Below are 12,011 nucleotides of genomic sequence, written 5' to 3' on the forward strand. Positions count from 1 at the left end.
ATGTTTTCGATGTGCTGTGGTGTCCTGTGCTTAAAAGTATCATGTATGTATTATGCAATGAGCATGTTAATGTTTTGCTTTTATTTGAAAGGTAAGTAAATAATAATTGTACTTTTTATTGTAAGGAAGTAGTAGGGATTCTTATTCTTTCCATTCATTTAACTGCATGTTTTTGTGTTTGAGAGCTTTATGTATATGAGTGTGTGTGTGTGCATTGATTTCTATACCACAGTGTCTGTTTGCTACTTTTCTTGGATGACCTTGTCTTTGTAGCAAAATATATATAGTAAATGTTAATATAGACCAACAATATACTTGTACAAACACTTACACAATGTGCACACACTGATGAAATCATCAAACAATGAAAAAAAAAAAATGAATAAGACATGGATCAAACTATTAAATATGCAATCAATATAATGAATACATGGTGTCTTTTAAGTCTTCTCCCAGTGTATTATAATTAGTTTATTGCCTCTTATTCAGACTTTGATGAAGAAGTGTGCTACCTGGCCAGCAGCACCGGCAGCTGTGATGAGTATGAGGAGCGGTGGTTCTTTGATGCCACTGTGGGTCAGTGCAAGTCGTTTGTATATAGTGGCTGTGACGGCAATGGCAATAACTTTGATTCTTATGAAGACTGTGAGAACTCTTGTGGAAACCTGAAGAAGATCCCTGTGGAAGAAGATTTTGATACAGGTGAGGCTAAATGGTGATTGTTACAATTACACTTACATTGTTACAGCATTGTAGTTACACTTTAATTAATATAATAATTATAAGGGTAAATATTATCTTCTTGCATGTTTTATTATTATCTTCTTGCATTTTTTATTATATTTATTTCTAGTTGCACATTATAATAATAATTATATGGGGTAAATATTATCTTATTGCATTTTTTATTATATTCATTTCTAGTTCGTAAAAATTAATTATAAATTGGTTCTTAGTCTCTCCTACTTCTTATTAGATGATGTAGTTTACTAGTTAACAAATTGTTAAGTAGATTTTCTGTGCCAGTAGATTTACTGTGCCAGTAGATAACAACAGTATATTCCAATGTCTTCAATTTCTTTAGACATGATACTACTAATCAGAATCAAGGATGTGGTGTTTTCTCAGGTAAAAGTTTTTAAAAGGGTTGCATGTTATGGTACGTACTCTTGCTTTCCATTCTCGCTCTCTCCTAATGTGACCTTGGTTCTCCCCAGAATTTTGTTTCCTGGAGAAGAATGAAGGTCGCTGTGAGGACTACAGGGTCTACTGGTACTACAACAGCGAGACGGGTGTGTGCAGGCAGTTCATGTATGGAGGCTGTGAAGGAAACGAAAACCGCTTTGAGTCTAGGGATGAGTGTGAAAACAAGTGTGGTAATGCACAAGGTAAGGTTCATTATAATCCACTGTTTTCTGGAGCTCAAAGTGATGAAATGAGTGTTGCAGTCTCAGACATACCTGATTAAGTCTAACAGTCTGCCCCTTAACAACTGTTTATTCCTTTTGAATCTTGAGATATGTATATTATTTATTCAACATTTAAATGGTGATATATGATTTGTGGTATTAATTAAGGAAGAGCATAGTGGGTAAAGGGCATGGAGATAAAACCACTGTTATGAAAACAAACAAAAGGGGGAAAAATAGGTACTTGATATTGTAATTAAATATTTCAGATGTGTGCACACTTCCTCGGGTTGTAGGCCCATGTAGTGGCAGCTTTAAACAGTATTACTATGACAGCTCTACCAACCAATGCTTTGATTTTGATTATGGAGGCTGTGAAGGAAATGCTAACAGGTAAGATGCATGATGGGGTAAGATACATGAGTGAATGTAGAGGTTGTAAAAGATTCAAATAGATTAAGTTTTTTTGCTGTTGATTTTAATTATACTGTTAAGACAACATTGTAGTGTAACAGTGCTGTACCTCCTGCTTTTCTGTATATCTTTTCTATAAAGTATGAATCTTAAGTGGATTGAATATGCCTCCTGGCATGTTGATCATGATCAAGTTTTTGCTAAAACAATGATAACTACAATAAACAGCTCATGTTATTATGTGTACAAATTGAGGAAAACTTACTTGGACCATGTCATTACAGGTTTGATAATATCCAACACTGCGAGCAGCGATGCCAGACCATCACCACTCCAGATGACACCATCATAGAGGGTAAAGAAAGCTAGCTCTTGTGATCTGAGTTGTTAGGACTAGAAAAATGCTGCCTTTAACAAACTTAGCTTCAGCAAGATTCCACCAACATTGATAAATTTATCAGTTACATACATGTATATACATTTTCTTTTAACTATTTCCTATAAGTCAACAAGCAATATTCTTCCATGAAAAAGTTAGGAATTCAAATAATCAAGATGGTTTGCTTAAAATTGACTTGGAAACCATTTTGTTCTTTATTAATTACAAGCACAGATGTAAAAACAAAATTATGTCTAAGTGAAGGTCTATATTACCTGTATTATTTTATGTCTCTTGTAGCAGCAGAAAGTGAAATGCCAGAAATCTGCAGACTGCCAGTTGAAATTGGTCACTGTAGAGCAGCCTTACCCAACTGGTACTATGATGTGAACACCAAGAGCTGTATTGCTTTCTCTTATGGTGGCTGTGCTGGCAATGCCAACAGATTCCAGAGTGTGGAGCTCTGTGAGCGGCAGTGTGGCAAATACCGCAACCAAGGTGAGCACTGCAAAGCATTCATTACTGCTGTAGATAAAGAACAATAGTAATTTGTATCTGTACTACAGGATTAAATTTAGAAAATTGACATTGTTTGACAAAAATTTGTGTAAAATTGACATTGTTTGACAAAAATTTGTGTATAAAAATTGTATAAAAAAGATGTGTATCCAAGTATTAAGGAATTTTTGAGAGGGAAATTGATACTGAGAATTATATAGAGAGATTAGAGGTCCTCTAATCTTTTTTTAACCTCTTCAGTACGGGGACGCATTTTCTTTTTGAGTTTTAATACGGTTAGACGGTTTTATTTACATTAAGAAGGGAATATGGAGATAAAAAGAAATATAATGGCTAGAGTCTTCACTATTTTAATCCCCACATAAGTTTAGTTTCTGAAGCTGTATATAAAGTCACCAAATAATTATTCTAAACAGAATAAATATGAAAACATGTCATGGTACTGAAGGTGTTAAGTAAGCTGAAAATGAAGGTTTATGGAATAGTAATAATGCAAGGTAAAGAGGGCTGGGAGGTAGTGCTTTACATGCAGAAACAATGGTCATGTGATTGAAAGTGCTGAAAATGATATTACATAAGACAAAGATGTGTATTTGCAAGGGATCAAGGTGAGTAAAGAGAGTGTGACTTATCTTTTTCTTCCCCCACAGATATATGCAACCTACCAGCAAATCCTGGTCCATGCAATGAGGCAGTCCCCAAGTGGTACTACGATGCCTCTGTGCGACGCTGCAGGGGCTTTGCTTATGGTGGCTGTGAGGGAAATGGAAACAGATTCTCAACAGAGCAGGAGTGTGAGGCAGAATGTATTTATCATGACACCATCCTGCCAAGAAATAGTACTTCAGAGTCTAAAACCAGTAAGATTGCATCTACAGTTATATTTTCTTAAAATGCTTAAGTAATTGCAAACCAATTGTTATATAAATCTTATTTGTAGTGTATCAGTCAAGCTGGCATCCCCTTCAGAAGCAGGGTAATCAAGGCAAACACTGTCTTTGGGGTGGCTAATATAAGATAGCAACATGTTTCTGTCTTCATAGGTGTGCAGAATGAATCCTACACTAAAAAGAACATTTCATGATATTTCAGTAACATTTCAGCAAGTTTTGTAATTTTATATAGATAGATAGATCTCTGCTTCCAACTTACCATTAATAATGCATTCAGTTTACTTCCTAAATTATTCGGCTTACTACTAGAGAAAATTTAACAACTTTAGGTATTATACACAAAGTATTTAATTTATAAATCATAGAGTGCACACTAACCCTAATTTTTTCCCAAGTGATCTGTGAATTAGATGAAGATGCTGGACCCTGTGCTGAGGGTTACAAACGCTGGCACTTCAGCAAAACGCATGGCTCTTGTGTTATGTTTCTATATGGTGGATGTGGAGGAAACCAAAACCGCTTTAAGACATTTAATGCATGCAACGAGTTCTGTGCTTCTGCCATCGAAAAGTATAGAAAAAGTAAGTATTAATATTGATTTGCATTTTGAAGTTGCAACCTGTATAAAAACAATAATCCACCTGCTTAAAAACCTAACAATACATATCTGCCTTCAGCATCCAGAGGGCAATAAATGATATGACAATTACTAACTCATCATTCTAGGAAGCATTCTACAAAGGGTAGTCATGGCATTAATGTATATTCATTTGTCTTATTTGGTTTTTTATACTTTGGAGATTCCAAGGGGGTGGTGGTAATTAGCCTTAAAGAGGCTAAAATGAAAGAAAAATCAAACCATTCCCTCTCTTAACTGTAGTAGCAATGTTTGGAGCTAGGTTTGCAGACAGCTTAGCAGGTAGTGAGTAGTTTTGGTTCTGTATTAGCTATACCGTACATTACTTTTAAGTACACACATTCCTAAGGATAAGTTGAAGAATGTTACCAAACTAAATTCTTCTAAAAGCTTTTTGTCATCTGTACCAATAGATTTTAGTGAATTATTATCTTTCAGCTTCGATTTTGCTACTGGAGGTATTCATCAGTATTAATGCATGTTATGCATGTTATCAATCTTTTTAGTTGAACTATTGTTGAATGTCTTATCTAAAGCAATATTATAATGTTTCATGAATAGCCGAGACAAGCACAGTACCTGAAGTTGGGCCCACAGTCTCGGGACCATCTGACTACACTCGGCCTGACAAGGACAGGTGCAAGGATTCCCGGTTATCCTGTCATCTCCTATCGGTATTTTCTTGTATATTTTTCTAATTTCTAATGTCATATATTCAATACAACTGATATGACAAACTTGTTTATTAGAGATGATTATCAGCTGATATTCAAATCCTCATTGAATAGATGAAATGACAATGATTTTTTTTTCCTTAGTGCCCATATGGGGTGGAGAAGAGGGTGGATCCTGATGGCTGTGAGAAGTGTTCGTGTTACGACCCGTGCTACCAAGTGCAGTGCCATGAAGGAACCGAGTGCTCAGTTGACCTAGTTGTTGCAGAGGATGGCTCTGGTGAAAACACCTATAGAGCTGTTTGCAGGGAAAGTAAGTTTGCAGATGACCCAAGTAGTGAAATGATTAAAGATTTAAAGATTAAACAGATTTCTATTTATGATTTATCTAATACTAATAATGACTGCCTTTTTTTTCTGTCTTAGCAAATAAGGCTGGCAAGTGTCCCGAAACCAATGGTTATAGTTACCAGTGTGACAACGAGTGCCAGAACGATGCCGGCTGTGGTGGTGCGCTGAAGTGTTGCTACAATGGTTGTGGTTACTCGTGTGCAAGTCCTGTTGAGGATTACTATGAGCCAGAAATCACAACAACTGCTCTGGGTATGATGGTTTTGTTCTCGTTCTGTGGAAGAAATTTTTATATGATTAATTTAACATTATTATATTGTGTTTGATTTTTTTGTGAGATGAGACATCCTCTTGAAAATATACTTCTTAAAGGGAAGCCAGCCTTGTATTCATGTGAAACTTTTCACGATCATTCTTGGCCTAAGACAGAAGTAGTCTTGGATATTGGAGCATTGTAAGGATGTTATAAATAAAACTACAAAGATTAAATAGTAATTGTACTTCTGTGTTTTCAGATTAAATAGTAATTGTACTTCTGTGTTTTCAGAGTATGGTGAGAGACCTCACATTATAAGCTTTGATAATGCTGTCACAGTAGAGGAGAATGATGTGGTGACAATAACATGTGTTGCCAAGGGTGACCCCTCTCCTACCGTCACTTGGTACCGAGGCTCATACGCGGTCAGTCACACTCCTGCAAATAATCCAAAGCTTTATGTGGTGATATTTACTTTATGGCTCTAAAGTAACTTGGTTACCTATTGGACAACATTTGCTCTGGCAAACAATTGAAGGTAAGCTTGTCCTTGGTGACAAGGTAACTTGCTACTTCCTGATTCCACAGATCAACACTGACAACCCATCAAGCAGGTTCAGGATTGTGGAAGGAGGTTCCCTGCAGGTGGTGAATGTGGAGCGCAGTGACACTGGGAAGTACACCTGTGAGGCGAACAATGGAGTTGGTGCACCCGACCGCCGCACTGCACAGCTCACAGTGACTGGTGAGAGCCTTCCTGCACTGCCTGGTGGGACAATGTGTTGTGGGTTTTTAAAGGAATTGACAGTTCTCTGGATGACATTAATTTAGTAGTTTCAGTACTCCTACTAGATCATTGCATGGAACTTAGTACTCCTAGATCATTGCATGGAGCTATGACTTGCAGATTTCCAGTTCATTACACTAATTATGAGCTTGAGGGAAAAAATGTAACTGACTGACATTTGCTTGAATTACATCACTGTCTTTTCTTTAAGTTTACTTTCTCTTTGGAAATTGGGTAGCTTAACTTGCCTAGTGGTTGGCTTTGTAGTGATCATTATTTACAATAATATATAATGACTTGTATGATATAATTGATTAAAACAATTTTAGAAAATTAAAATTTAAGAGAAAAGAAAATTTAAACTCAACAGCATGCTTGATTCATATAGTGATTTTGGGAAATTGTTCTTGGTAATCTCTGAACCTTTTGCTGTGCTTAAAGTTTTCAAGGAATGCATGTGAATGTCTAGGCATATAACCAAAAACCTCTAATACCAGATCTTGCATTATAATTAACTAAACGGCTGCAAGATGGATATTCACTAACACAACATGCATGTCAGATCCCAATCCTCGTGGGGCAGTTGTTGTGCCCTGGAACCCCACAACCCCACTGGCTACCCTTGGCAACAAGATGACACTGTTCTGCCGGGCCGTGGGTTGGCCGAGGCCCTCGGTAACCTGGTGGCGTGGGAGAGACATGCTTCCAGTTACTTCAAGAGCATATGAGCAGTTTAGAGATGGCTCCTTGACAATCCGTGTTGTCAACCTAAGAAGTCTTGGGCCATACACGTGCCAGGTTTACAATGGATATGGACCAGCCACCTCTCAGACCACAGTCCTGCATGCTTTAGGGCCAGTTCACAAGCCTCTCCCCAGTGATAGGGACTTCCTTCAGTATATAGTTGACCCACCAAAGGCTCCTGCTACTTCACCTTCTGTAATTCCTGCCATGACTACTATCTTCCCTGCTGTTCCTCCTGGTCAGCGGCCTTACTGGCCTGATTATATTTTACCTTCACCAAAAACCACAGAAGCTACCACCACTCGGATAGTTATAGGTGAGGCCTTGTACACATCTATTTTGATACCCAAGATAAATTTTTCATGGACTGTTATTTATACTTAACTAAATAATGGTCTACTTAATCCTGGATTTTTTTGAACTAAATAATGGTCTACTTAATCCTGGATTTTTTTGCTTTCTTTGTAGAATGGGAATTTTTGCTTTCTTTGTAGAATGGGAAATAATCCATTGTTGAATGAAAGTAGACTGCCAGTCACCATATTAATATGAGAACAATTAATTGACTTTACTGCACATCTAAAAACACATGTAATAAATCTAGCAAAACAAGACATTCTTTATTTTTTTCAGCAATTGCAGGTGCTTAGTTTAAGTTAACAAAGTTACCATGTCATATCTCTTTCATATCAGATGACTTTCTTTTACAAGTTTCATTAATTTGATTGATTTGCTGATTGATTTGCTTAAAATCCAATGTTCTGAATTGAAATCATGATACATATATTGTTTCCCCAAATTTTTTTAACACTTTATGCCAGATTGTGTTTGTGATAATGTTTGCAGTCCATTAAAGTAATAAGTAAACAACAGTACACATGTCAAATTGGTCACTGGTTCCACAATGTGCCTAACACTGCCACCCCACCAGAGCCCGTGCGCGCCATTGTCCGCCTCAACAACACCGAGTTCCAGCCACAGTCTACCATCACCATCCCCTGTGAGGTGCGTGGGGTCCCTGAGCCAACAGTGACGTGGTTCAAAGGAGACAACCAAATAGAATCTTCAGGAAGATTTGCCATTGAAGGTGAGTTGAGTTGTTATCAATGGGAAGTTCAGCTGTGCACTGCAGTTTGTTTACATAAATAAAGATAGATATGCTTGGTAATTTTTTATGCTCCTGCTAAGTAGATAACTTTTTTTATGCAGAAGACAACACTCTAGTCATCAGTAATGCAGAAGTAGGAGACTCGGGACAGTACAAGTGTCATGTCCAAAATGACTATGGCACAGCAAACAGCATCACTGTCATTTCCATCAAAGGTATGTTCTTGTAGTACCAGATGCATCATACATGACTTTAAATCTGCATCTAATCACCTCTATTACTGCATTATAAATCCCTAAAAGACAATGGTGGTGATGATTTTTGTCTCGCTAGGACCAGCCCTCCAGCACTAAATGTTGAAAAAAGTTTTTTCACACACCTTACACTCTGCAATGAAAAACAAATGAAAAAAGAACAAATAAAAATCTCTTTTTACTCAATGAACATTAAGTTTCCCTCTAGAATAATGTTGCCATCCACATGTCTCTACAACGATGGAGAGAAAATGAGTTGAAGAGGAGAAACTTTTAGAGGGGGGCAATGTCTTCCCAGCCATGCTTTTGTTTTGCCTGACTGAATATGACTAGTGCCTAATGAACACAGGCATCTTGAGGTCTGTCTCTTCATGAATGCTACACAATTTTATCATGTCCCCCACCCTATTGCACTCCTTATGATGTGTAGCAAATGAATGAGTGACATTGAGATTTAAGGGAGGAAGAGAGCTGATAGAGAATCAAATTCATTAGAATCTATCATTGCAATTGGACTGGTGAGAAAGAAATTATTTATGTTCAATATGGTTATACTTTCTAATCTTGCAGGAATCTATGTACACCCAACTTGTACGGACAACCCTTACTTCGCCAACTGCAAGCTTATTGTGCGTGCCAAGTATTGCACCAACAGGTACTATGCAAGATTCTGTTGTCGCTCTTGCACTATGGATGGACAGCTCCCTTCTCAGGGATCTCATCTCACACACAGTAAGAAGAGGAAATAAAATGGGGATAGGAATCAGGTTAAAAGTGATATATTAATTGCTTTATCTTAAAATTGATAAATCCAGCACAGTTAGCCACCATTGTTATTGGAAATGGTGTGTAAATGCAAAGCACTTCTGTAAACATGACAAGCACAGTGCTTGAATACATAATACACCATATATAATGGCTAAACTGTTTCATGGAACAAGTTCATTTTGCACCATTTGTACTCAGAAAAAGCTTTATGATATTCCTGCAATTATGTTGAGGAGTCAGAAGAACATTGTCATGTAAACACTAATAAAAATCTAAAGCTAAAGAAAAAAAAAAGTCGGTTGATCAGCAAATTAATGTATTGAGACACTTCCTCCTCCATTGTGTCTGGATTGTTCACAAGTGTATTTGTAGACACTTTCTTCACTGGCCAGTTTTGAGCTGGTGTATGCAGCCAGTATTTAATATTTATTGATCATTTCACAATCAATCATGAATTTGTAGAATGCTTATACAATCCATGCTTTCATGAAGCACATGAAAAGTTGTTGAGGATGCTTTCATGAAGCACATGAAAAGTTGTTGAGGATTCTGGTGAAAGTATGTAGGGCAGTGTGGCTCGCCCTCATGTATATAATATATAGATAGCTTATTGTCATGGGAGGAAGGAACTGAGGCAGCCATTTCACTCTCATTTGTTATGCAAGATAAATTTGATTCATTACAATCAGTAACCAATTTGACTGTTTAGGGTGACACTGTCTTTGGAAAATAAAGTATTTTGTTTAGGGTGACTGTCTTTGGAAAATAAAGTATATTTTACATATTTAATAGAATTACTGTATGAAATAAACCTGACCTCGTGTATTGTAATGTGTTAGTTTGGTATGGAGTTGCCAGTTGTGGCTATAAACAAAGATATTTACAATGTAAACACGTATTGTCCCTTGCAGACTGAATTACATCATGGGGATATTACATTAGATGTGATATCAAGCTGCCTCTAGATTAGTAATACTCATCTATCTTGCATTGTGACCACCAGGAAGTGGAATTTTGTTCACTTGCTTGGTCATTCTACAAAAAACGGTAAAAACTAAAAATCATACCATATCATATTGCCCAGCTATGGGCACGGTTATAGGTAACAGGACATATGTATATTATCACTCCCATCAAAATTTTAGGGCCTTTCAATTCAATACTCACTCATGAACTAAGTTAAATTTGAAAAATTCAGTTTGTGAAATTTGTCTTTTTTGCTGCAGATCAGATAACTTTCTGTGCAAGAAATATTTACTCCTGGGTGTTCTCGTTCTTATATAAGCTTAAGGTTGTGAAGATACTGAAAACAATGGGATAAAAATATGAACTGAAGGGTGCAAAATTCATCTAATACAGATTTATATTATGTGAAAAGTATTTTCTTTAGACAGAGTGAGCATTCACTTTAAAATTAAATAATGCCATAATGAAATACAATTGTGTGAGAGAAAAGTGCCTTTCTCTTGAGACATTAGTGAGTATTTACTTTTACATGAAATAACACCTTAGTCATAAGTGTATTAGATAACTTTGATGCTTTGTATCTGGTGAATGACTGCCTCTGCCTCAGGCTCAGAGACACTTAAGATAATTTGGAGAGAAAGGATTCTCCTACACACTGCATGTCACTGCCACAACATTTGCCCATCTGTCTGTTGGTCAGCCAGTCCAGGACCTTCAGTGGTGCTCAGATAGTTTGCCAGATAGATTTACATTAATTGCTTGTTATGCAATCTCCAAATGTGCAGTGGTGTACTTTACGCACATTCATCAATGACAACAGCTGCAACTATGGCTGCATTTGGTGGTTACATGACAAGTATATCCCAATTTTTGTTAAGATAATGCTAGAAATAAATAGGATCTTGTGCCAAGATGTTATAAATTAACAATAAGATGTTTATTTCTGTTTGTAAATATGTGAAAGATAATAGTGTTGAATGCTATAGTTTCCATATCCTGTTTAACGCTGTGTAGGAGTGTGTAGGGGCTCAGATGGTTTGTATCATGTAGAGAGAGAGAGAGAGAGAGAGAGAGAGAGAGAGAGAGAGAGAGAGAGAGAGAGAGAGAGAGAGAGAGAGAGAGAGAGCATAGTGTACTGCTGCAGAGTTCTCCAAGTGTTCTCCCTGCCCCTCCATGGAGTTAATTGTTACCGTTGGCCTATATATTTTTTTTCTATTTTATTTTATTCTATCTGTAATTTTCTCTTGGGATATTGGTGTTATTTCCATTATGAAGAATTTATAGTTTCTCTAGGCCTATATTCTACAAGCTATTCTATCTGAGCTTTGTCACATTGTTGTCTACCTTCTTATGAAAACTTGGTTAATCATCTGTGGTCTCCGAAAAGCATATTGATAATGGTTTACACTTCTCCTCAGTACCAACACTAAGAAAAATAAAGCGTGCCAAAAAAAACTGAACATTTGAAACAGCAGCATGAGATGTATCATTAAGTTACCATAGATTTCCCACCATCCAACCCAATGAATTCGCTGACAGAGACAAGTGTGGTGAAGACCGTAAAGTAAGTGTAGTAGTACAGACACCTCTCAACATTATGAAACAGCCTTCTGACCCTTACTTTTACCTAGAATGACATATCACCTCAAGGAATTTCAATAGGGAAATACCATAAACCAAAAGTCATGATGTGTTAATAATTAAGTCACCTCTTTTTCTCAACCGTACTTAACCCATGTATGCCTCCCCATCCCAACTCCTTCCTTGTCTCTACATTCCTCGTACTACCTTCATCTACCCCACCTCTCTCTCTCTCTCTCTCTCTCTCTCTCTCTCTCTCTCTCTCTCTCTC

At 36.9% G+C, this 12,011-nt stretch overlaps 1 protein-coding gene and 1 long non-coding RNA gene across 13 annotated transcripts in view; one reads left to right on the forward strand and one right to left on the reverse strand.

The window, feature by feature from the left end:
• LOC123513000 (papilin-like) overlaps window positions 1-11,137 on the forward strand; it is a 151,220-nt gene extending 140,083 nt beyond the window's left edge. For 6 of the 12 annotated variants that reach the window (XM_045269791.1, XM_045269796.1, XM_045269798.1 and 3 more), the window contains 16 exons: window positions 490-702; window positions 1,218-1,388; window positions 1,679-1,802; window positions 2,108-2,178; window positions 2,503-2,700; window positions 3,372-3,581; window positions 4,010-4,195; window positions 4,813-4,925; window positions 5,070-5,238; window positions 5,352-5,528; window positions 5,824-5,957; window positions 6,121-6,277; window positions 6,882-7,379; window positions 7,995-8,150; window positions 8,273-8,386; window positions 8,996-11,137. In XM_045269791.1, the coding sequence (XP_045125726.1) occupies window positions 490-702; window positions 1,218-1,388; window positions 1,679-1,802; window positions 2,108-2,178; window positions 2,503-2,700; window positions 3,372-3,581; window positions 4,010-4,195; window positions 4,813-4,925; window positions 5,070-5,238; window positions 5,352-5,528; window positions 5,824-5,957; window positions 6,121-6,277; window positions 6,882-7,379; window positions 7,995-8,150; window positions 8,273-8,386; window positions 8,996-9,174 (2,870 nt within the window). In that variant the 3' untranslated portion in view covers window positions 9,175-11,137. The remainder of the gene's footprint in view (window positions 1-489; window positions 703-1,217; window positions 1,389-1,678; window positions 1,803-2,107; window positions 2,179-2,502; window positions 2,701-3,371; window positions 3,582-4,009; window positions 4,196-4,812; window positions 4,926-5,069; window positions 5,239-5,351; window positions 5,529-5,823; window positions 5,958-6,120; window positions 6,278-6,881; window positions 7,380-7,994; window positions 8,151-8,272; window positions 8,387-8,995) is intronic. The other 6 variants (XM_045269799.1, XM_045269802.1, XM_045269797.1 and 3 more) reach the window with 3 other exon arrangements.
• LOC123513003 lies at window positions 104-6,167 on the reverse strand. Its single transcript, XR_006677234.1, has 7 exons — window positions 6,035-6,167; window positions 5,396-5,550; window positions 3,387-3,474; window positions 2,478-2,707; window positions 2,089-2,216; window positions 1,168-1,320; window positions 104-678 (listed from the first exon to the last, which is right to left on the reverse strand). It is a non-coding gene; the product is annotated as an uncharacterized LOC123513003 (long non-coding RNA).
• Window positions 11,138-12,011: the final 874 nt, after the last annotated feature.

Source organism: Portunus trituberculatus, chromosome 35 (genome assembly GCF_017591435.1).
Source record: "Portunus trituberculatus isolate SZX2019 chromosome 35, ASM1759143v1, whole genome shotgun sequence".
NCBI classification, from domain to species: Eukaryota; Metazoa; Arthropoda; class Malacostraca; order Decapoda; family Portunidae; genus Portunus; species Portunus trituberculatus.